This window comes from Thalassophryne amazonica, chromosome 18, assembly GCF_902500255.1.
Source record: "Thalassophryne amazonica chromosome 18, fThaAma1.1, whole genome shotgun sequence".
Classification (NCBI taxonomy): Eukaryota; Metazoa; Chordata; class Actinopteri; order Batrachoidiformes; family Batrachoididae; genus Thalassophryne; species Thalassophryne amazonica.
The window spans coordinates 71,886,386-71,908,193 of record NC_047120.1 but is presented as its reverse complement, the minus strand read 5'-3'; the positions used below and the strand labels follow the sequence as shown (position 1 = coordinate 71,908,193).

At 43.3% G+C, this 21,808-nt stretch overlaps 1 protein-coding gene across 3 annotated transcripts in view; it reads left to right on the top strand.

The window, feature by feature from the left end:
- Positions 1-21,808, top strand: part of LOC117530729 (zinc transporter ZIP11-like) — a 184,936-nt gene that overhangs the window by 34,265 nt on the left and 128,863 nt on the right. For all 3 annotated transcript variants that reach the window (XM_034193628.1, XM_034193629.1, XM_034193627.1), the window contains exon 4: positions 2,093-2,251. In XM_034193628.1, coding sequence (XP_034049519.1) covers positions 2,093-2,251 — 159 coding nt within the window. The remainder of the gene's footprint in view (positions 1-2,092; positions 2,252-21,808) is intronic.

The following is a 21,808-nucleotide window of genomic DNA, read 5'->3' as shown; positions in this document are numbered from 1 at the left end:
GGGTCTGTGCATTTTTAGCTTCTGTGTACTTCAGTTACTTTATGGATGAAGATCCTTCTTACCTGACTTCTCCTCATCCTGATTTAAACTCGCCTAACACAGACTGTATTTATGAGGCTATAATACAGCACAAATCCTGGTCAACGCAGGTGGCAGGGTGTTGGAGGGACACCCCAGGGCGGATGAGTCTATATAACTGGACCGGCGGCTCCCCTAGCCAGCCAGGAGAGAACTGGCCACCGCCTGGCAAACAGACCTATGAAATTGCGTGAGATGAATCTACGGATGGCCACAGATAAGGATGTTAACAGGGCTTCTTGTCAATCAACACAATGTGCTGTGTCCGGCTAGGACAGAGGATACATGGCTGTCAAGGCCGTCAACAAGTGAAAACGTTTGAACGCATTGTTTGGAAGTGAGCAGGTCATTCACCTTGGGACATGGAATGTAAGAACTTTGTGTGCTACAGGACAGCTAGTTATCCTTATACATCAGTTAAAGGATTTCCACTGGAGTGTCACTGGACGAGCCGAAACAAGATGGACTGGAGTCGAGTTAATGAAAGAATAAATCAAATTATTGTACTTGGGTTGATCGATGAAACACCAAGAGCGTGTAGCACTGAAGGTATGCACAGAAGCAGCAGGAGCACTGAGAGGGTATTCATGTGTTAACTGCCTCCAAAGAATGCTGAAGGTAACCGGAAGAGAGAGAGAGAAATGAAGTCGTGAGACAAAAAGTGGGCTCACCTGAAACAGTGGTTGATGTTATACTCAAGAGACGAAAGTGTATGAAGCAGGAAAGACAACCGACAAGAGTCCTGCTGTGTCCCTGGACGGATAAGCAGAGGACGGCAGGCAAAGACATGGATGAAGAATATACAGGAAGACCTTAAGATACAATTATGAGGTTCCCTCATATAACAATGTAATTGTTCTTGTTCGTCTTTAGAATGCACAAGTTGACAATAATTTAAATTGGAAATAAGTTGTTGTCATAATTGGAACTCTGAAAGAACCTTTGGTATGGTTTCAGAATAAACACAGAAACTGTAGAAAAGGTTTTTATTTCCTGTCTCTCGAACTCAAACATTTAGTATGCAGTATGTAAATAAAATACTATGTCCTCGCTCACACCCAATAATGGATCTACAAAAATCATCTGCATTTGTCATGAGTGGAGACCATGATCTCACATTTCAACATCAAATGAACAATGAAGAAGAAATGCAGCTTTGTAATTTTCACACAGTTATCACATTCAACATGAAACAAGTTCAAAAGAGTCCAAATAAACATTGTGAAAATTAGTTTCTTGCATCCAGCTTTGGTGGTCTTTCGCCTGTGGTAACCTGTATTGTAAATATAACAACAGCATAAACTGCCCACATTATTGAGCGTCCATTGGCCAACCATTGTGCTGTCCTTTTGAGGGTCCCCTAGCCTCTGCGTCCCATTTTGAACATGCTCAAAACTTCATGGAGACCATGGCGTTGTGTGTGTGCTCCCCTGAGTGTGTCCTGTACCACCTAGGTGTGTACTGTGCCTTCCTTGAGTCTCCTATGGTGGCCTCCCATATTTTCTGGCTGCACACAGGACTTTATCCCTGTGTGTGTGTGCGGGGGGGGGCGGGGGGGGGGGGTGTTTTTAAGTGAGAGTGCATGCATCAGGCATTTCAGTGATAAATGTCAATGTCTAAAATGAGGACGGTGCTGTTGTGTTTTTTGGACAGAGAAAAGGAACAGAAAGGAAATTAATGAATATTGGAAATAAAGCCACAGACAAAAACAGAGTGATCACGCTTTGGAGATGTGGACCTCATGGTGCTGAGTCCTCTCTGATCTGCTTCTAAAGGTTTCATAAAGACAGAAGCTGACAGAAGCTGAAAGTGAACCTGTTCAGACCCGTTTGTTGTTTCAACCTCCATTATTGAAACACAATCTGTTTTTGTCGAGACATGGCCGACTCCGTCCGATCCACCACATCGCCATGTCTGATGTTTTCGCGGCTTTACTTCTTCAATGATGCTTTTTGTAGTTTGACTCCATTGGAAGCTGCTTCTTTTTTAATTTGTTTTTTCTTATGTTTTTCAGGTGATGGTTGCTGCTTCCTATTGGTCATTGCTGGCACCGGCGATCGAGATGGCGACGGATTCTGGGAAGTATGGCTCCTTTGCGTTTGTGCCTGTGGCTGTGGGATTCGTTCTTGGAGCAGCCTTTGTGTATTTCGCCGACTTGGTGATGACTTTGCTGGTAAGAACCTTAGACAGGAGTTCCAGTTCAAAACTCTGCTGGTGATGCAGGTTGTTGTTGGTGCACATCCGGTGCTCGTCTCCTCATTTAAGTTACGTCCTTGTTGTGGTTGTGACTGTTTCTTTATCAAGCATTAGAGATGACGACAGGCCTCATTGAAGCTGACGAACATCTAGAGATCATAACATCTGAATGCTTTTGAATGTTTGACTCAAACAGACTTTTTCTGACTATTTTAATGTGTTGCTTCTGTTAAAACAAAAGTGATCATCACTTCTCATATCAGTAACACCTGAATTATTCATAGCATTAATTAATCCCCCCAATAAGTGTTCCACTCCGACTGAAGTCTTTCGTGCAGCTGATAACAGAAAAATCATGCAAGTCTTAATAAAAGCGCCAAATTTGGCATAATCAATGTTGATGTTTATGGTATAAATCTGATCCAGTAGTCACTCAAAATTCCAAGATGGAGACCTTTCTCATGATGGCCACCATAGCAACCTGTCAGATTATGAGGTCCTCTCATTTAAAAATGTAATTTTCTTGAATGAGTCTTTAGAATGAGCAAATTGGTGTTATTTGGATTGAAGGTGAGTTCCTGTCACAGCTGTGAGAATAGAATTACCTTTGCAAAAAAAAAAAAAAAAAAGACCTTGTGAAATTATACTGGAATAAACACAAATGGAAGTAAAACATGACAAACATTGACTCTGGATAATTGGAAAGAAACAGGATGGAATATTCAACTTTTACAACCATGTTAGTACTTTATGTGCCTCCTGTTTTATTTTGAAAAGTCACACAAAGTCAGCTTTTAAGATATGGTTTTGGCAGCCATCTTGAAGAATGGCCGCCATGAGGGAATTTCATGTCGCTAATTGATAAGAAATATTAAATACACCCTTGGGAACATTCATGCAAATTTTGGCGCGATGAAATGGACTTTATTTGTTCCAATACTTCTGCTGCATTCTGTCTGTCTGTGTCTCTGTCTTTCTCTCATTTCATTTCAGTGGAGCGTTATTGACATGGGAAACATACATTTACATTGTCAAATCAAGTGTTACATAGAACAAAAAATAAAAAGATACATAGTTAATATTCTACAGTAAATAAATGTGAGATTGAAATAATAGTAAAAAGCTGTGTTTTCAGTGTAAAAATCTACTATCCTATAAACTGTGTTATATTCTACGTAGATAAAGTAACGCAGCAGTTTAATGTCCTGTTTTGGGTTTACGGTGGTTTGTGTCTGTTGTTCCTTCTTTTCGTGTCTCAAACCTTTGTTGCTGCTGTGTTTGTTGTCCTTCAGCCAGCAGATAGTGAAGTTTGTCGATGTTGCTCTCAGAGTCTGTTTGGGTGTTTGTGATCTGTGTCTCTGTTCGTGTCTCTTTGGTGCAGCGGGCAGGTGGTCAGGAAGTGCAGCTCGCTCTCCACCTGCTGTTGTGAGCAGTGGGTCTGTCAGTCTGTCTTCTCTGGGGAGCCAGGTCTGTCTGTGGCGGCCTTTCTCCACGGCCAGGCTGTGCTCACCGAGTCCGTACGTGGTCAAGGACTTCCTGAGCTTTGGGTTGGTCAGAGTGCTCAGGTATTCTGCCACTGAGTTCTGTCTGTTTAGGGACAAACAGCATTCCAGTTTACTCTGGTTTTTGGTTGATTTTTTTTTTTTCTCATTGTGTCACATAGTTTTCTTTTTGTTTTCTTACAATGTGGTTTACTCTAACAGGGTTTGTGTTTGTGTAGAGAATCCCAGAACCAGCGGGCTGAGGGGGCGTCTCTCTGTGGATCAGGACTTTGTTATCCAGCAGACTGGGGTCACTATTTTTAAGGTGCTCATAAAATTTAATAGCTCTCTTTTGAGCTTAATAATTAGTGGGTTTCATCCTAATTCAGACCTCACAACCATAAAGAGAAATGGGTTCTGTGATGGAGTCCAATATTTGGAGCCAGATTTGAATTGGGATGCCTACTTTGATGTTCTTTTTAATGTCATGATAAGCCCTTCTTGCCTCGTCTCTCAGGTCAATTACAGCTTTGTTGAAGTTGAGAAATTGTGTCAGAGGTCAAGTTGTTCTTCTTTGGTTAGAGACAGAAACACCAGGTCATCTGCCAAAAACAGGCCTTTGGTTTCTGTGTCCACTAGAGTGATGCCTGGTGCTGCTGACTGTTCCAATGATTCGGACAGTTCATTGATGTAGATGTTGGAGAGGGTTGGACTCGAACTGCGTCCCTGTCTGACCCCCTGCTTTGGGGAAAGACGTCTGTGTTTCTTGCCAATCTTTACCCATCTCTCTCTCTCTGTCTCTGGCTGTTCTTGCTCCCTGTCGACCCGTTTTGTATCTTTCTTGCTCTTCTCTTATTCTTTTCTTCACTCTTGACTGGATTGTTCACTTATTTTATCTTCCCACTTTTTCTCCCTCAGAAAAAAGCTGCAGGTTTCCTGTTGAACTTAAGAGGTTCTTGTTTCTCTCTAAGAGATCACGGGAAGTTCTCTGTCTCTAAAATGAAATGATATTCATTCAAACCTTTGTGAGCTTGCTGACATGCAAAACACTCGACTGCACAGCGGGAACTACTCAGGTCTGAAGGACCTTGCCAAAGGAACTTTTTTTTTTTTTTTTAATAGTTTTGGAACTTGTTCTCTGGTGCGACTTACATACAGAAAAATTACATGTTTGTTCTTATTAGTATAAGAATTATTTATATTGGACTTTCCCAGGAATCAAAATACTAAACAAAACAAACTTTAATAGAAAAAGTTCACTGCAATAATGAACAAAAATCCCAAATTAAAGAGCTGATTCATAAAATTAAATGGACTTAACAGAGTCCAGGTCAGCAGTCCAAGTTCATCTGTATAAAATTACATCCAATATGCCGTTCAACACACGTCTGTGTGTCCATCTTGTATGTTTTTGGAATTTAAAAGTCTGTATGGTATGCACCACAAACCGAGGGCTTCCTGCGTAAATTCACTTTTTGCTTCTCCATTTGTGTCCATCTGACCATTTCCTTACTTTGGCAACAGACCCTGGTAATGGACAAATGTCTATGAGTAAGCATTGTACATGTGGCAAAGTGGCAAACCTCCAAGCGTTGACAACAAATCCCCGAACATCAAGCCAGACTGAGCACGGATTAAATGGCCAGCTGCCACTATGATTTCACTGTGGAAGCAGTTTGACAATGATGTTGACCAAAATCTGGAGGCATTGGCAAAGGGAGAGGCTGACCGGAAACTCCAAGCCATGACAACGATCATTGTCAGCATTGCAGCTGAACGGTTTGGCTAGGAGGATGAGAAGAGCTCCTGAACATCTTACTCAGTGAACCAGAGAGCTGTGAAGATCCAGAATATCAGGAAGGAGATGAAATCTCTGAAGTCCCAGTATAAGGTAGCAGGAGAAGAGCAACGCAATGGCCTGTCCCAGCTAATGTGCATCCTATGAAAGAAGATCAGAGTTCTTGCCGGGCAGAGTGGCATTGAAGGCGATGATGGGAGAGGTCACGTAAATGAGCGGCCTTTATCGCCAACCCCTTCAAGTTCTCTACAGACCTTCTGGGACAGAAGTGCAGTGGAAAACGTGCCTCCACACAGGAAGAAATTGACCGACGCCTCACAGAGATCTACAGCGACGCTGGGAGAATGCAACATCCTCATAGAGCTCCCTGAACCGGAAGTACAGTTTGACTTGTCAGAGCTGCAGCTGAAAGAAGTCAGAGAAGTCGTCCACAAATCAAGGGCGAAATCTGCACCAGGACCAAGTGGCACTTCATACAAAGTGTACAAGGACTGTCCTAAACTCCTACTGCGACTGTGGAAAATCCTGCAAGTTTTCTGGAGAAAAGGAAAGATCCCAGATCAGTGCAGAGTGGTTGAAGGGGTGTAGATCCCAAAGGAGGATAACTCCTCTAAGCTAATAGAGAAGTTTGAGTCTTTGACTGGACTGGGTTGCTTGACGTGAGGATGTTTCGCTTCTAATCGCAGAAGCTTCCTCAGCTAAATTTCTTGCTCTGGTAGTCTGACTTCTGTCTTGACTCTTGTAGAAAAGAATAGACAGAGTCAAGACAGAAGTCAGACTACCAGAGCAAGAAATTTAGCTGAGGAAGTTTCTGCAATTAGAAGCGAAATGTCCTCGTGTCAGGCAATCCAGTCCAGTCGAAGATTCAAGCTTCTCTACTATGGAAACCACCTGGACAACTGAGAGCCTTCACAGAAACATCCTCTAAGCTAGACCAGTTCTGCATCATCTCCTTCCTGTGTGTTGAGGCAAAGATCTTCTTCAGTGCGATTTCCAGGAGGCTGTGCACTTACCTGAAAAATAACACCTATATCAACACATCAGTCCAGAAAGGTGGCATTTCAGGAATGCCAGGCTGTGTGGAGCATAACGGTGTGGTGACACAGCTAATTTGAGAGGCCAGAGAGTACAACAGTAACCTGGTAGTGCTATGGCTTTTCCTGGCAAATACATTTGGCTCCATTCCACACAAGTTAGTTCAGCTCACCCTGATTAAACATCATGCCCTAGTAGGTGCAGAGACCTCATCGCTGACTACTACATAATTTCAGGATGAAGGTCTCCTCTGGAGCAATAACATCTAGTTAGCATAATGTAGAGATCGGTATCATCACAGGGTGCACCATTTCCGTGATGCTGTTCTTCCTGGCTATGAATATGCTTACTAAATTTGCTGAGCCAGAGTGCAGAGGGCCCTGATCACATTCCAGACAACAGCAGCCACCCATCAGAGTGTTCATGGATGACCTCACAGTCATGACAGAATCAGTCCCAGGCTGCAGGTGGAGTCTGAAAGGACTTGAGAAGATGATGGAGTGGGCCTGGATGCAATTTAATCCTGCCAAATCAAGATCCATGGTGCTGAGGAAGGGAATCCCCCAAACATCAAGCCAGACCGGAAGGGAAAGGTGGAGGACAAATTCCAGATGAATATCTCAGGCACAGCCATTCCAACAATCACAAAGAAGCCTGTCAAGAGTTTGGGCAAGGTCTTTGACAGCTCTCTGAGCTTCTATTCAGGCAACCTGCATTGAGTTGGCTGGCTGGCTGAAGGCAGTGGACAAATCTGGTCTACCTGGAAAATAGACACCCTGGGTCTACCAGCATAGCATCCTTCCCAGGATACTGTGGCCACTCCTCATCTATGCCATCCCAATTTCTACAGTAGAGATCCTGGAGAGAAAAGTCGGTAAACACCTCTGGAGATGGCTTGGGTTGCCAAAGAGCCATGGGCACAACAACAAACTTCACATCCTTGGAAGAGGAATTCAAGGTTTCAAGAGCAAGAGAAGTGGTGCACTACAGGGACTCGAGCGATCTAAAGGTGGCTAAAGCTGGAATCCGGGTGAGAACAGGCAGGAAGTGGAGGAGGCTGTCCAAGAGGCTGAGGCAAGGCTGCATCTCAGGGGCCTGGTGGGAGTGGTCATGAGAGGCTGAGCCGGATTGGGATCCTTTCCAACTGAAACTTCCCAGTTGAACAGCAAAGGGAAGGAAAAGCAGCACCTTGTTCAAGAGGAGGTGAGAGCAGTGGTGGAGGAGACAAGAGCCTGCAAGACAGTGGGAATGAGGCAGTAGGGGGCTTGGACAAGGTAGGAGAATGCGGCTGAGAGGAAGGTGACCTGGTCTGAGATCTGGAAAGCCGAACCTCACCGCATTAAGTTCCTCATCCAGGCAGTGTATGATGTGCTTCCTAGGCCATGTAACCTGCACATATGGGGCATAGCAGAAACACCAGCATGTCCATTGTGTTCCAAGAGAGGTACCCTAGAACACATCCTCAGCTGCTGTAAAATGGCACAACTCCATGATACCGGTGGAGGCATGATCAAGTCCTTAAGACCATTGCTAAATATATCAGCACTGGACTGGTGTGGGCAAAGCATTTCCATCCCTCCAAGAAATCCATGACCTTTGTTAGAGCTGGGGAGCAGGCAGCAAGGTCAGAAGATCACAGGCAGGTAATCTGATCTCTGCTAGAGACTGGCTGCTGCTGGTGGATCTCGAACTGCAGCTGAAGTTCCCCAGCCACATTGTTGTCACCATCCTCTGACCAGACATTGTCCTTGTGTCAGACTCGACCAGGCAAGTCGTGCTACTGGAGCTCACAGTTCCATGGGAAGACAACTTGGAGGAAGCGTTTGAGAGGAAGCTTTCTAAGTACATGAGGCTGGTCAGCAGGCTGGATGGAGAGCAAGATGCCTCCCAGTGGAGGTTGGATGCAGAGGTTTCACCGCCCGTTCCTTTGTCAGAGCCTTAACCAGTTTAGGCATCGAAGGAGAGCAAAAGAGGTGAGCCATCTGCAATACCATTGAAGCAGCAGAGAGGGCCTCAAGATAGCTGTGGCTCAAGAGAGGAGAACCATGGAGTTGTGGTAGCTAGTTAGCCATCTGGACATATGCTGGGGTGTGATCAACCCTGACTGGGTCACCTAGTTGAGGGTGTATGATGTTGAAAGACTCAGTGATTCCAGGAACATCACTGACGATGTGTCCAGTAGCATCAGTAGATATATTTACACAGCCTTTGTCCAAACAACATCAAATCCCACCCATTAAGTTATCCATCACATATTTGTTTGTCCATTTTACTCTTTTTTTTTTTTTTTTTTTTTTTTTGTGTGTGTAATCTAAAAGGTCTTATGTTAAGTAACAACATATGATGTGGTGTGCACATGTGCTACACAGAGTTCATGTCCATTGTTAGACTCACCCTCAGGGAAATGCTGAGTTAAATAATGAGTTCTACACATAGGAAAAAGGTGTGACTTAAGCACTGGTGCGATGTGTGTGTGTATTCCTTCAAGAGGCATTTTTTGACAGGTGCAACTTGGGAAAATACAGTACAAATACAGTAAAAATACAAACGTACATGTCTGATGACGTCATTTCAATTTTCAGTTTATTTTCATTTATATAGCGCCAAATCACACAGAGTTGCCTCAAGGCACTTCACACAAATAAGGTCTAACAATGCTAACCCCAGAGCAGCAGTGGTAAGGAAAAACTCCTTCTGAGGAAGAAACCACAAGCAGACCAGACTCAAAGGGGTGACCCCCTGCTTGGGCCATGATACAGACATAAATTACAGAACAGTTCACAAAATGAATATACAGGAAATGCTGTTGGTGCACAGGACAGGAGGGTCTTCAGCACAAATACCATAAACAGAGAGAAAAAAAAAAACAGAATCAGGCATCAAAACAAGAAATACAGTATAATTTGTCAGCATTAAACAACAAGAAAAACAGAAGAAATACTAAGGTGATCGCCGGCCACTAGCCCTAAACTTCACTAAAAGACCCAGAATTTGGGTAAAGTTGAGGCTGCGGCACGCTCTGTTTACTAATAAAATGAATTTAAAAGAGTAAAAAATATAGAACTATACTATACCAGTATGCTAGGCATACGAAAGGGAAAATAAGTGCATCTTAAGTCTGGACTTGAAAGTCTCCACAGAATATGACTGTTTTATTGATGCAGGGAGATCATTCCACGGAACAGGGGCACGATAAGAGAAAGCTCTGTGACCCACAGACTTCTTATTCACCCAAAGGGACACAAAGTAGTCCTGCACCCCGAGAACGCAAAGCCCGGGCCGGTATGTAAGGTTTAATTAGGTCAGCTAGGTAGGGAAGTGCCAGTCTGTGAACAATTTTATAGACTAGTAGCAGAACCTTAAAATCTGATCTCACTGGGACAGGAAGCCAGTGAAGAGACGCCAAAATGGGTGTAATGTGGTCAAACTTTCTTCTTCATGTCAAAAGTCTGGCTGCAGCATTTTGAACCAGTTGGAGAGCCCTAATGCTAGACTGCATTGCAGTAGTCTACTACATTGCAGTAGCCTAATCTAGAAGAGATAAATGCATGGATCAGGGTCTCAGCATCAGCCATAGATAGGATGGAACGAATTTTCGCTATATTTTGCAGGTGGAAGAAAGCAGTCCTAGTAATATTTCTGATGTGGAGGTCAAAGGACAATGTAGGATCAAAAATGATCCCGGAGGATCCTCACTTTGTCAGTGTGATGTATGATACACGAGCCTAGGCTGAGCGTTAAATGGTCAAATTGATGCCGATGTCTCACTGGACCAAGAACCATCATTTCATTGTTATCAGAGTTTAAAAGTAGGAAGTTTCTAGACATCAAACGTCTCACTGATGCAAGACAGTCTTCTAAGGATTTTATATGAATGAGATTACCAGCAGTTATCGACATGTATGACTGAGTATCATCAGCATAGCAGTGAAAGGTAATCCCAGAATGCCGCAATATGTGCCCAAGGTGTGCTATATAAAGGGAGAAAAGCAGGGGTCCTGGTTAAGTGGTTAGTGGCTGGGTTAAGGCATGCTGGGGTATGTTTAACCTAATGTCTATTTTTTTCTCAAAGTAATTCAAGCTGTAAAAGGAGAGCGAACTACAGGTGGTTGTCCATGAATAAGTGTTGCCACCATGTTGAACAAGAACTTTGGAGTTATGCTTGTTTTTGTTGATCAAATCAGAGTAATAGGTCCGCTTTGTAGCCAGTAATGCATGCTTATAGTCTAAGATAGCTTCACGCCATGCAAGGTGGAATACTTCTAATTTTGAACTACGCCATTTCCATTCTAGACCTCAAGCCTTATGCTTGAGGTCACGCAGGTAATCATTGAACCAAGGTGACTGTGTTTTGGTGGAGTGCGGTTTTAACAAAGGTGGCGGAATCATGTCAAGTGTCGTTTTGAGCACTGAGTTTAAACTATCCACAAGACTATCTACTGATTGGGTCTTTACCATATGTGAAGCTAAGACATCAGGCAATCTGGCTTCAAGTTCAGTCATAGTTGAGGAGTTGATGCATCGCCATAGTGTTATATAAGGTTGTTGTTCCACTAAACACCGTAGCGAAACTGTAAACTTAATAAGTGAGTGATCGGAGACCACTGATGTAAGAGGCATAATGTCAATATTTGTGACAGCAATACCACGTGTGAGAACCAAATCCAGGGTATTTCCACTAATGTGCATCGAGTCCCGAATACATTGCTGAAATCCTAATGCATCCACAATTTCCATAAATGATGTGCAGAGGGGATCAGAAGGCTTATTTATATGAACGTTGAAGTCACCAATGATCAGAATGTTATATGTACTAGTTGACAAGTTTGAATGCCCCAAATTCATCTAAGAATTCAGAATATGGGCCAGGAAGCCTATATACAGTGACCAAGTAATACGGCTAATTTTTATTCTTCTGACGTTGGCAATACGTAATATCCTGAGCAGAGGGTAGAATCAGATGCTCAAACAAGTTATATTTGTGACCCCCAACAGCTATTAAGCTAAACCTAGATTTATAAATAAGAGCAACACCCCTGCCTTGCTTTGCATCACGAGGGACGTGACTAAATGTATATGCTGGTGGGCAGACCTCATTTAAGGGGAGGACAGCTGTAGATTTAAGCCAGGTTTCACATAACCCAATCATATCTAATTGATGATCCATAATTAGATCATTAATCAACAATGATTTTGAGGACATTGATCTTATGTTAATGAGACCCAGACTAAGGACCTCAGTGGGGTTGACAGTTGAACTGTTTGGGTTTAGGGGTGGTTCCAGAGTAGCATATATAAGATGCCTAGAAGTAGGTTTAGGTTTGAGACATTCCACACGAGTTGTAGGTACCAAACAGGAAATCTTTGATATTGCTGGAACAACCATTGGGCCATCCTCAATTTCAACATTATCCAATGTACTAATGGGTATTTTGTTTGCAAAGCATATCCCTCTATGATTTTTTTATGGACATATCTGCGGAAGCAGGCCACAGTCTCAACTGGTTGAATTTTGCTCCCTGGCAGATAAACTACACTATCACCATAGTGGATTTACTGCACTAATTTCCCCTCTAAGCTAATGGATTCCACACCCACATTTGTCATAAGCCTTGCAGGGTCTCTAATCACCTGCTCCGTGGCCTGCTGTAAATTCCTAATGTTACCATTCCTGTAGAGCAGTATGTTCGCAGACAAGATGGTGGCACCTTCCCCAGTAGGGTGGAGGCCGTCCAGCATCAGCAAGCCATGGCAGCCCCAGAACAAAGGCCAGTTATCAATAAAGCTAAAGCCTTGCTGTCTACAAAATTGCGCCAGCCACCTGTTTAACGATGTCAACCTGCTAAATGCCTCATCATTACCCCGGAAGGGGAGGGGACCAGAGGCTATTAATCAATGCCGACACATCTTTCTGGCAAGGTCACAAGTCCTTTCTGTGTCCATTTTTGTGACCTCTGTGTGCTTCATCCTGATATCATTGGTGCTGACGTGAATAACTTGGTGACTATATCTCATGTCATGTTCCTTCGTCTGCCTTCCCTTCTGCAGCATCAGCACCCTAAGATGGGTGCAATGTCGGGAGCCCTGGCTCCAGGAATACAGTTACCATCAGCTGGCATCTGTAGCCTGACTTTGTGGGTGATAGAATACTCTATCACTAAAGTCCAGCGTTTCGGCCCTGGGCACAGCAGTGGAAAGTCACTCGTGGGCTCAGAGAATTCACATCAGGCAAATCCAAGGGGGAGAACCGATTCACAGTTCGCAGTGGCGAGTGTGATCGGGAAATGATGTCCAGGAGTTGTCTCTCAACTTCCATTGATGTCCTCATTGAACATGAAAAATTAAAAATAAAAATCCAGATGGCCTCGTCCAGATTCTCCACACAGGTGAAGCCTACGCTTCGAGTCATTGCCTCCTGGCAGCATTACACTTAATTCCACAGAAGTCCTCAGAAAACTGAATAAATAAAAAGAGAAAAATACAATCAGTCCGGTTCGTGTGAGACTCTGTGGCTGAACAGGACACATCTTGCGTGCAAGCACAACCGGTACACACATTAAAACTTAATTCCATCAGATGGCACATCTCCTCCATGGCAGGACAGGATGCATGGGCACTGTGATCCTTTGGTAGCACTCTAATATAAATTCATTTTAATCCGTAATGCAGGTCGTTAGTTCAAGTACACAAACCCAGCACATAACACCACTCTTGAAGTCACTCTTGAATCTTGAAATTTTTTGGCACCACAACAAACAGTCGGGGGGGGGTAAAAAGTGCCTGCAGGGGCAATTTTTGTCACAGAGTTAGCGATTTATTTATTTATTTATTTTAAGAGCAGATCCATAAACCGAAACAACTAATAAGTATGGCCTGAGCAAAGGAAGACAAAATGCCAGAGACCTCAGCTGTTTAGAATGACTTAAAATTTAATGAGAATAAGACAAAAGCAGGTTACCAGATCCAGACGTGCGGTTTGAAACTGACGTACCTTGACGGCAAGTCGAGTACGGTGAATACTGTGAGTAGTGTGCTTTGCTTAACTTTGTAGAACCAGCCGAGCTAACAAACTAATGTCAGTCTTCATTTCTGCAAAGTGAATTTCCGTCCGGTTGCCAGTAGAATGCATGTTTACACGTCATTTGATACACAGCTGTAGTATAGTGTGATCAGGGCCCCAGTGCACAAAACGTAGACTTAAGACATCCAGAATAAATGACTTGAGCTGAGTTCAGCCAGGATGAGCAGACACCGATATGATGAGCCAGGTAATACCAATCCTTGATAAGTTTGCCGCGCAGATTGCCCAAACAGACCCCGCCATCGATCACAGATTCACTAATGTACCATAGCAACCGGAATGCCGTACTTCTCCCCGGCGGAGGCAGAAGTCCTCAAGGAGGCTGACGAGGATGCAAAGGAACAAATAAGAAAGAAAGGTAACACTGCCACAGTGATTAAATGACGACCGAAAGCGTGGCAAAGTACTGCAGACCCCCTGAATGTCTACGTAGTGCACATATACACACTCACTGCTCTACTGAAACCATAACAGTTATCATCCAAATACTTAACATCCCCAAAAATGTCGTACTACTCTGAATATGAATCAGGTGAAATTGTAAGTGAATTGTGTGGCTCCTCAGCCAGGAACATATAGTGAAGAAATTCACATTTTGTGAGATGTGCGTTCACGCTTCTGGAGATATTTTTAGTATTCACATTTTGTAATTTCCGGTTTGTGGGTAATTCACGATTTGCAGCGATTCACGTTTTGGGGATTAAATCGATCTTGGCACTGAGCCTGATGTGGAGCAGCTCCACAGACTGAATCTCCATGTTGTCTTACACCAAAACATAGCCAACTTTCCTCTGTCCCGCTTTTGTGCAACCAGATCACAAATAAATTGATCCAGGCTAGCCACAATATCCCGGTTTAATCCTTTATCCTACTTTGGTGCAATGGAGCCCAGGTGCTGAATGTGCTGGATTTATTTACTTATTTTAATAGATGGTATACAAACGCAAACAGGCATGAAGGCTGTATTTCTTTAAACGTTAAGACACCATGAAAATGATGTCATGATTGGACAACCTCATTTTTTATTGACACAAACGCCACAAAAATAACATCAGCAGTTTAACATTTTATCAGGCAGTGACCAGAAAAGCCAAATTCAGAATACTGGATCAAATCTAACAAGCTGCTGTTAAAGTGTTGACAAAAACAAAAGCTGCTAACAATTTGTCACATCACAAATAGAATCCAGATGACTTTCACATCATCACTCAGCTCTGCCTCTGACCTGGAGTTAAGTAGAGCAGGTACAGAGAGAGACAGATGTGTGAACAGCTGTTGATTGAAGCAGTGAGAGTCACAGCAGGTTTCATGCCGCATATACATATGAAGACATGGCGACGCATTATGATCACGCTCACTCACTCACACGACACGATGCATTCAGAACATACACATGTATTTATTTACACAGTCTAATAATGAGTGGAGAGCCCAGGAAGATATGGCTGGTATGTATGTATGTGTGTGTATATATATATATATGTGTGTATGTGTATATATGTGTATATGTATATGTGTATATGTGTATATGTATATGTGTGTATATATGTGTATATATGTGTGTATATATGTGTGTATATATGTGTGTATATATGTATATGTGTATATATGTGTGTATATATGTATATATATACACTCAACAAAAATATAAACGCAACACTTTTGGTTTTGCTCCCATTTTGTATGAGATGAACTCAAAGATCTAAAACTTTTCCACATACACAATATCACCATTTCCCTCAAATATTGTTCACAAACCAGTCTAAATCTGTGATAGTGAGCACTTCTCCTTTGCTGAGATAATCCATCCCACCTCACAGGTGTGCCATATCAAGATGCTGATTAGACACCATGATTAGTGCACAGGTGTGCCTTAGACTGCCCACAATAAAAGGCCACTCTGAAAGGTGCAGTTTTATCACACAGCACAATGCCACAGATGTCGCAAGATTTGAGGGAGCGTGCAATTGGCATGCTGACAGCAGGAATGTCAACCAGAGCTGTTGCTCGTGTATTGAATGTTCATTTCTCTACCATAAGCCGTCTCCAAAGGCGTTTCAGAGAATTTGGCAGTACATCCAACCAGCCTCACAACCGCAGACCACGTGTAACCACACCAGCCCAGGACCTCCACATCCAGCATGTTCACCTCCAAGATCGTCTGAGACCAGCCACTCGGACAGCTGCTGAAACAATCGGTTTGCATAACCAAAGAATTTCTGCACAAACTGTCAGAAACCGTCTCAGGGAAGCTCATCTGCATGCTCGTCATCCTCATCGGGGTCTTGACCTGACTCCAGTTCGTCATCGTAACCGACTTGAGTGGGCAAATGCTCACATTCGCTGGTGTTTGGCATGTTGGAGAGGTGTTCTCTTCACGGATGAATCCCGGTTCACACTGTCCAGGGCAGATGGCAGACAGCGTGTGTGGCGTCGTGTGGGTGAGCGGTTTTCTGATGTCAATGTTGTGGATCGAGTGGCCCATGGTGGCAGTGGGGTTATGGTATGGGCAGGCGTCTGTTATGGACGAAGAACACAGGTGCAATTTGATGGCATTCTGAATGCACAGAGATACCATGACAAGATCCTGAGGCCCATTGTTGTGCCATACATCCAAGAACATCACCTCATGTTGCAGCAGGATAATGCACGGCCCCATGTTGCAAGGATCTGTACACAATTCTTGGAAGCTGAAAATGTCCCAGTTCTTGCATGGCCGGCATACTCACCGGACATGTCACCCATTGAGCATGTTTGGGATGCTCTGGACCGGCGTATACGACAGCGTGTACCAGTTTGTGCCAGTATCCAGCAACTTCGCACAGCCATTGAAGAGGAGTGGACCAACATTCCACAGGCCACAGTTGACAACCTGATCAACTCTATGCGAAGGAGATGTGTTGCACTGCATGAGGCAAATGGTGGTCACACCAGATACTGACTGGTATCCCCCCCCCCCCCCAATAAAACAAAACTGCACCTTTCAGAGTGGCCTTTTATTGTGGACAGTCTAAGGCACATCTGTGCACTAATCATGGTGTCTAATCAGCATCTTGATATGGCACACCTGTGGGATGATGATCCTCACCCCATCTTTGCTTGTGAACGGCTGAGACTTTTGGGCATGCTCCTTTTATACCCAATCATGACACTCGCAATTAGTGTCCTCAGTTCCCAAACGCTTATTGAGTGTTGTTAGAAGGAAAGGTGACGTAACACAGTGGTAAACATACCACTGTCCCAGCTTTTTTGAGACATGTTGCAAACATCCATTTCCAAATGAGCAAGTATTTGCTCATTTTGGGGATGCTCCTTTTATACCCAATCATGACACTCACCTGTTTCCAAACAGGTTTTCTTTGAGCATTCATCAGCTTTCCCAGTCTTTTGTTGCCCCGTCCCAAATTTTAAAATGTGTTGCAGGCATCCATTTCAAAATGAGCAATTATTTGCACAAAAACAATAAAGTTTTTCAGTTTGAACATTAAATATCTTGTCTTTGTGGTGTATTCAGTTGAATATAGGTTGAAGAGGATTTGAAAATCATTTTATTCTGTTTTTATTTACATTTTAGACAACGTCCCAACTTCAATGGAATTGGGGTTGCATGCCAACCGAATACTGATATGTTGTTTGGTCGGAGTAATTGGTTTGGGTATGGATATGAAAAAAGTGTCAAACTATTAAGGCCCCATTTTAAAAAAAAAAAAAAAAAAAAAAAAAAAAAAAAAGTTTATCATCCCCGCCCACATGTCGAAATCAGCCCATGTCAGTTGTTTTTTTTTTGGGGGGGGGGGCGCTCAAATTTCATTGTTACTGTGGAATCACAGAATCATAGTCACAGGAGGCTAGAATGCATTCATTGCGTTAAGAGGGTGGTTTATCACCGGATTTATTCGCTTCTGCTTGTTCAAAAACATGATAGAGGATTTAGTTTTGTTTACTTTAAAGCCTGAAAATTTTCCAAATGTGTCAGTTAAGTTAGTCAGATTAAAAATTGAGTTATTTATGTCTGTTAGAAGTAAACAGGTGTCATCAGCATATGTTACAATGTGATGTTTGGTGTCTGATTCTTTTATACCTGAAATTGAGGGGTGTGATCTCACCGCTATTGCAAACTGTTCCTTTGGCAGAAGAGGACACCCCTGATGGCTACCTCTTGTGAGTTTGAAAGGGGATGATATTAAATAGTTGTTGGAGACTTCTACCATTGGGTCAATATTGAGTGTCTCAGTCCATTTTTGAAAGTAATTCCCGAGGCCAAAGCAAGCAAGCTCATCAAATAAATAGCTCCACTCCACTCTGTCAAATGCTTTTTCAGCATCTAAAGACAGAAGGCTGATGTCAGGGGTTCCCTCCCTCGCATGTTTCAAAATCAACACCCTTCTGACATTATGGAAGGCTTGATGGTTTTTCACAAAACCATTCAGATCGAGGTTGATTACAGTTGGGAGCACTGGTTCTCGTCTTCTATCACTCTCAATCTTGAACCAGTCTGCATTCTACTCATCTCATCTGTCAAGTTCAAATTTTGTCAAAAAATATGATACATTATATTATTTATCTTGTGCATAGCATAGTTACTCATGCACAGACTGAAGGAGCATGGCCCCCTTATGACCTTATGCCTGGTGGAGGTCAAGAAGCTGGTCTGTGCATTTACAGAATTTCAAGTTTTTAGAAAACTTTAAGTTCCTGATACATTTGAGCTCATTTTGCTGTTTTATATGCTCTCTATATATGACATATACGAGGTCTCTTAGATAATAAACCTACCCTTTTTTTTTTTTTTAACTATATGGATTTGAATGACATGCGATTACACCAATCATGCTTGAACCCTCGTGCGCATGCGTGAGTTTTTTCACGCGTCGGTGACGTCATTTCCCTGTGGGCAGGCCTTGAGTGAGATGTGGTCCCGCCCTCTCGGCTGAATTCCTTTGTTTCACACGCTGCTCGAGACGCCGCGCGTTGCTTTATCAAAATTTTTTCTGGACCTGTGAGGAATATCCGAGTGGACACTATTCAAGAAATTAAGCTGGTTTTCTGTGAAAAGTTTAACGGCTGATGAGAGATTATGGGGTGTTTCTGTCGGTGTAAGGACTTCCCACGGAGCGGGACATCCTGCAGCGCTTCCAGGCGCTGTCGTCGGCCTGTTTCGAGCTGAAAACATCCTAATTTAAGGCTTAATTCACCCAGGACATCGTGAGAGAACAGAGAAGATTCAGAAGAGGCCGGCATGAGGAATTTATGCGGACATTCCACTGTTTAAGGACATTTTTTTAATGAAAGACGTACGCGCAAATTCTCCGAGTTTTTTCCGTGACGACTCGGCAAATCTGTGTGGGCCGCGACAGGAAAAACACCTCCGTGTTGAAAACCATTTGTAGAATTCAGGCGGCTTTTAATGGCTTTCAACAAGTGAGTAACTGAGAAATTGTTTAACAGATTGGGCATGTTCCAACTTTCCCGTTAAGATTTCCAATGGAGGTGTTTTTCCTGCCGCGACCCCCCGCGGTCGGGTCCAGCCCGACATGCGACTCTGCCCGCACATTCTTTCATTACAAAATGACCGTTAACAATGGAATGTCCGAATAAACTCCTCATGCCGACTTCTTCTGAAAGTTCTCTGTTCTCTGACGACTTACTGCGTCAACAGAGCCTGAAATGTGGAAGTTTTCAACTTGAAACGGCGAGACGCTGCCGCCTCGAAGCGCAGATCGCCGTCAGGCGCCGTGGACCGTCCTTAAAGCGACACTACCAGACCAAAATCTCTCATCAGCCGTTAAAATTTTTACCGAAAACCAGCTGAATTTATTGAATGGTGTCCACTCAGTTGTGCCTTACAGTTTTGAAATTTTTTTTATCAAACAAAGCAACAGTCTCTGAGCCATTCCTAAACAATGAAAAAAATCGACGAGCGGGTGGACGACTCCTCACTCAAAGACTGCCCACAGGCGAATGACGTAACCGACAGGCGTGAAAAAACTCTCGCATGCCCACGAGGGTTCAAGCATGTCTGATGTAATCACACGTGATTCAAATCCATATGGTTTTTGAAAAAAATAATAAGGTCGGATACTTTTCTAATAGACCTCGTACATGCTATTGTATGTATATGTTAAATATATATGAGTAAAAAATTTAAGTGGTAATAATATATAACAAATCACTTAAAACTTCAATTTATTTGTTTATCAAAGTGCTTTGTATTAAACTTTGAGTGATACAAACAAGTGAAAACATGAAAACATAGTGCTTTGATCGCATTTCTAAAAAATTGACCCATCAAGTTTCCAAATTTACCGTTTTTTTTGTCCATCTGTTTATTTGGCACCTGACCAACAGATTCGACCCCCCCCCCCCCCGCGCACAAGTCAAGACTGAACCAGTTCACCGAGGTGACCACATAATCGTTTTGTATCACCTATTTTTATTTGCGATTTCACACAATTCAACAAAACATGTAGGAATTATAGGCCTCTATTTATAAAATTACGAATGACGTGCGTTATTTGGAAGAAAGTCGGGGTGTAACCGACTTTAGCCCACTAACCCCCCCTTTTGTCCCTTCCAGAGAAGCCTCAACGTGAACTGTCCCCTGTGCCTCCCTCCCCTTTCTCACACTGTTTCTGTGTACCATCCTTCTCAGCAAGCAAGGGCACCTGCAGCTGCAGGGGGCGCCAATTTGCCAATTCCACACACAGTGACAAGAAAACCGATTTGCAGCGCAGATGATTTAATTTTTCTGTGTCATGATGATCCCACCCGCTATGTTCACAGCTGGACGCTGTTCTTTGTTCTACCGGCTGCCACGTGCTCTGTGCTGGATGCTGCGTATATAAAATAATTATTTCATGGCAGATTAATAAATTTTTTCTGCAAATCACTTCCTGAGTCACAGAGGAGGCTTCAGCTGGAGCCGTTCACATGCCCGTGCCTAACAAGCTGCAGAAAGCATTTTGAACCACCTAAAAAGGTAATTATTTGTCATGTTTACATTGTCATGGCTTGTTAAAACAGTTGTGTTCTTTCCTTGTCTGCAGCTGTTAAAGTATGTTTATAAGAGATTTAACTTCTTGTTATAATCGTTCAGACGAGCTGCGCGCTGATGCGATCCGCTGGCGTCACCACTCGCCCTGTTCACTTCTTTACTCCACTTGACGAGCTGCACGTTGTGTTGGAGATTAGATCATGCCACATAGCACGACATTTGTGCATGAAAGATTTTTTTGAACATTTCAAAATTCTCTGTGCGTAATAGCACGCACCGGCGCCCCTCTGGTGTCCTGTCTGCACCCGTTAAAGACGAGTTGAATCTCCATCACGACACAGGTCGTGGTGTCTCGTGAAGCAAAGGCAGGCTTGTTTAAATACCCCTTAACACAGTACAGTGTCCCTAAACACGTCCAGGTCCTCATCCTCTAATTTCCCAGTTGGTGCTGTTGAAGCCGTCCTGCCCCGTCTGGCTGTGTCTTCACCATTTTAATGGTGGTGGGGGTGGATTTCTGGAGGGGGGGGATATGCAGGGAGGAGTTGCAGAGAGATGTGGCCTGACTGTCCTGTATGTGGAGCAGGTCCAGCCCTGTAGTTTTTGTTTTGTTTCTCCCCCTGACATTTACCAATCCACACACACTCATCTTCAACTGGTTATCCAAGACCAGGTCGCGGGGGGCTGGAGCCTATCCCAGCAGTCACAGGGGGTGAGGTGGGGTTGACCCTGGACATGATGCCAGTCTGTCACAGGGCCCATTTACCAACCCAATGCAGTTTAGTACTGACTGTATGGGATCTTGGTAAAACACACCAAATATGTTTTATGGCGTAAAACTATTAAAATTACACTATGTAATGATTTTTCCTCCAACCCACAGTAGTGCTGCAAGTTTTTGATAAGATGAACTAAATTTGAAAATATGGTCTGTAAGTATAGCTTGATTTTTTTTTTTTTTTTGCACCATATTTCTATTTTAGCTTCTATACTTCATCCTGATCCTTCCTGCACTTCTTCCTCCATTGTTGCCATGGTGACAGAAACATTGGACCTTGATAATGGCGAGCAGGAAATCAACATAGAACACGGGGGGGGGGGGTCTTGCACTGACACACACTGGAGGCCATCAGTATTTGGTCAGCTGC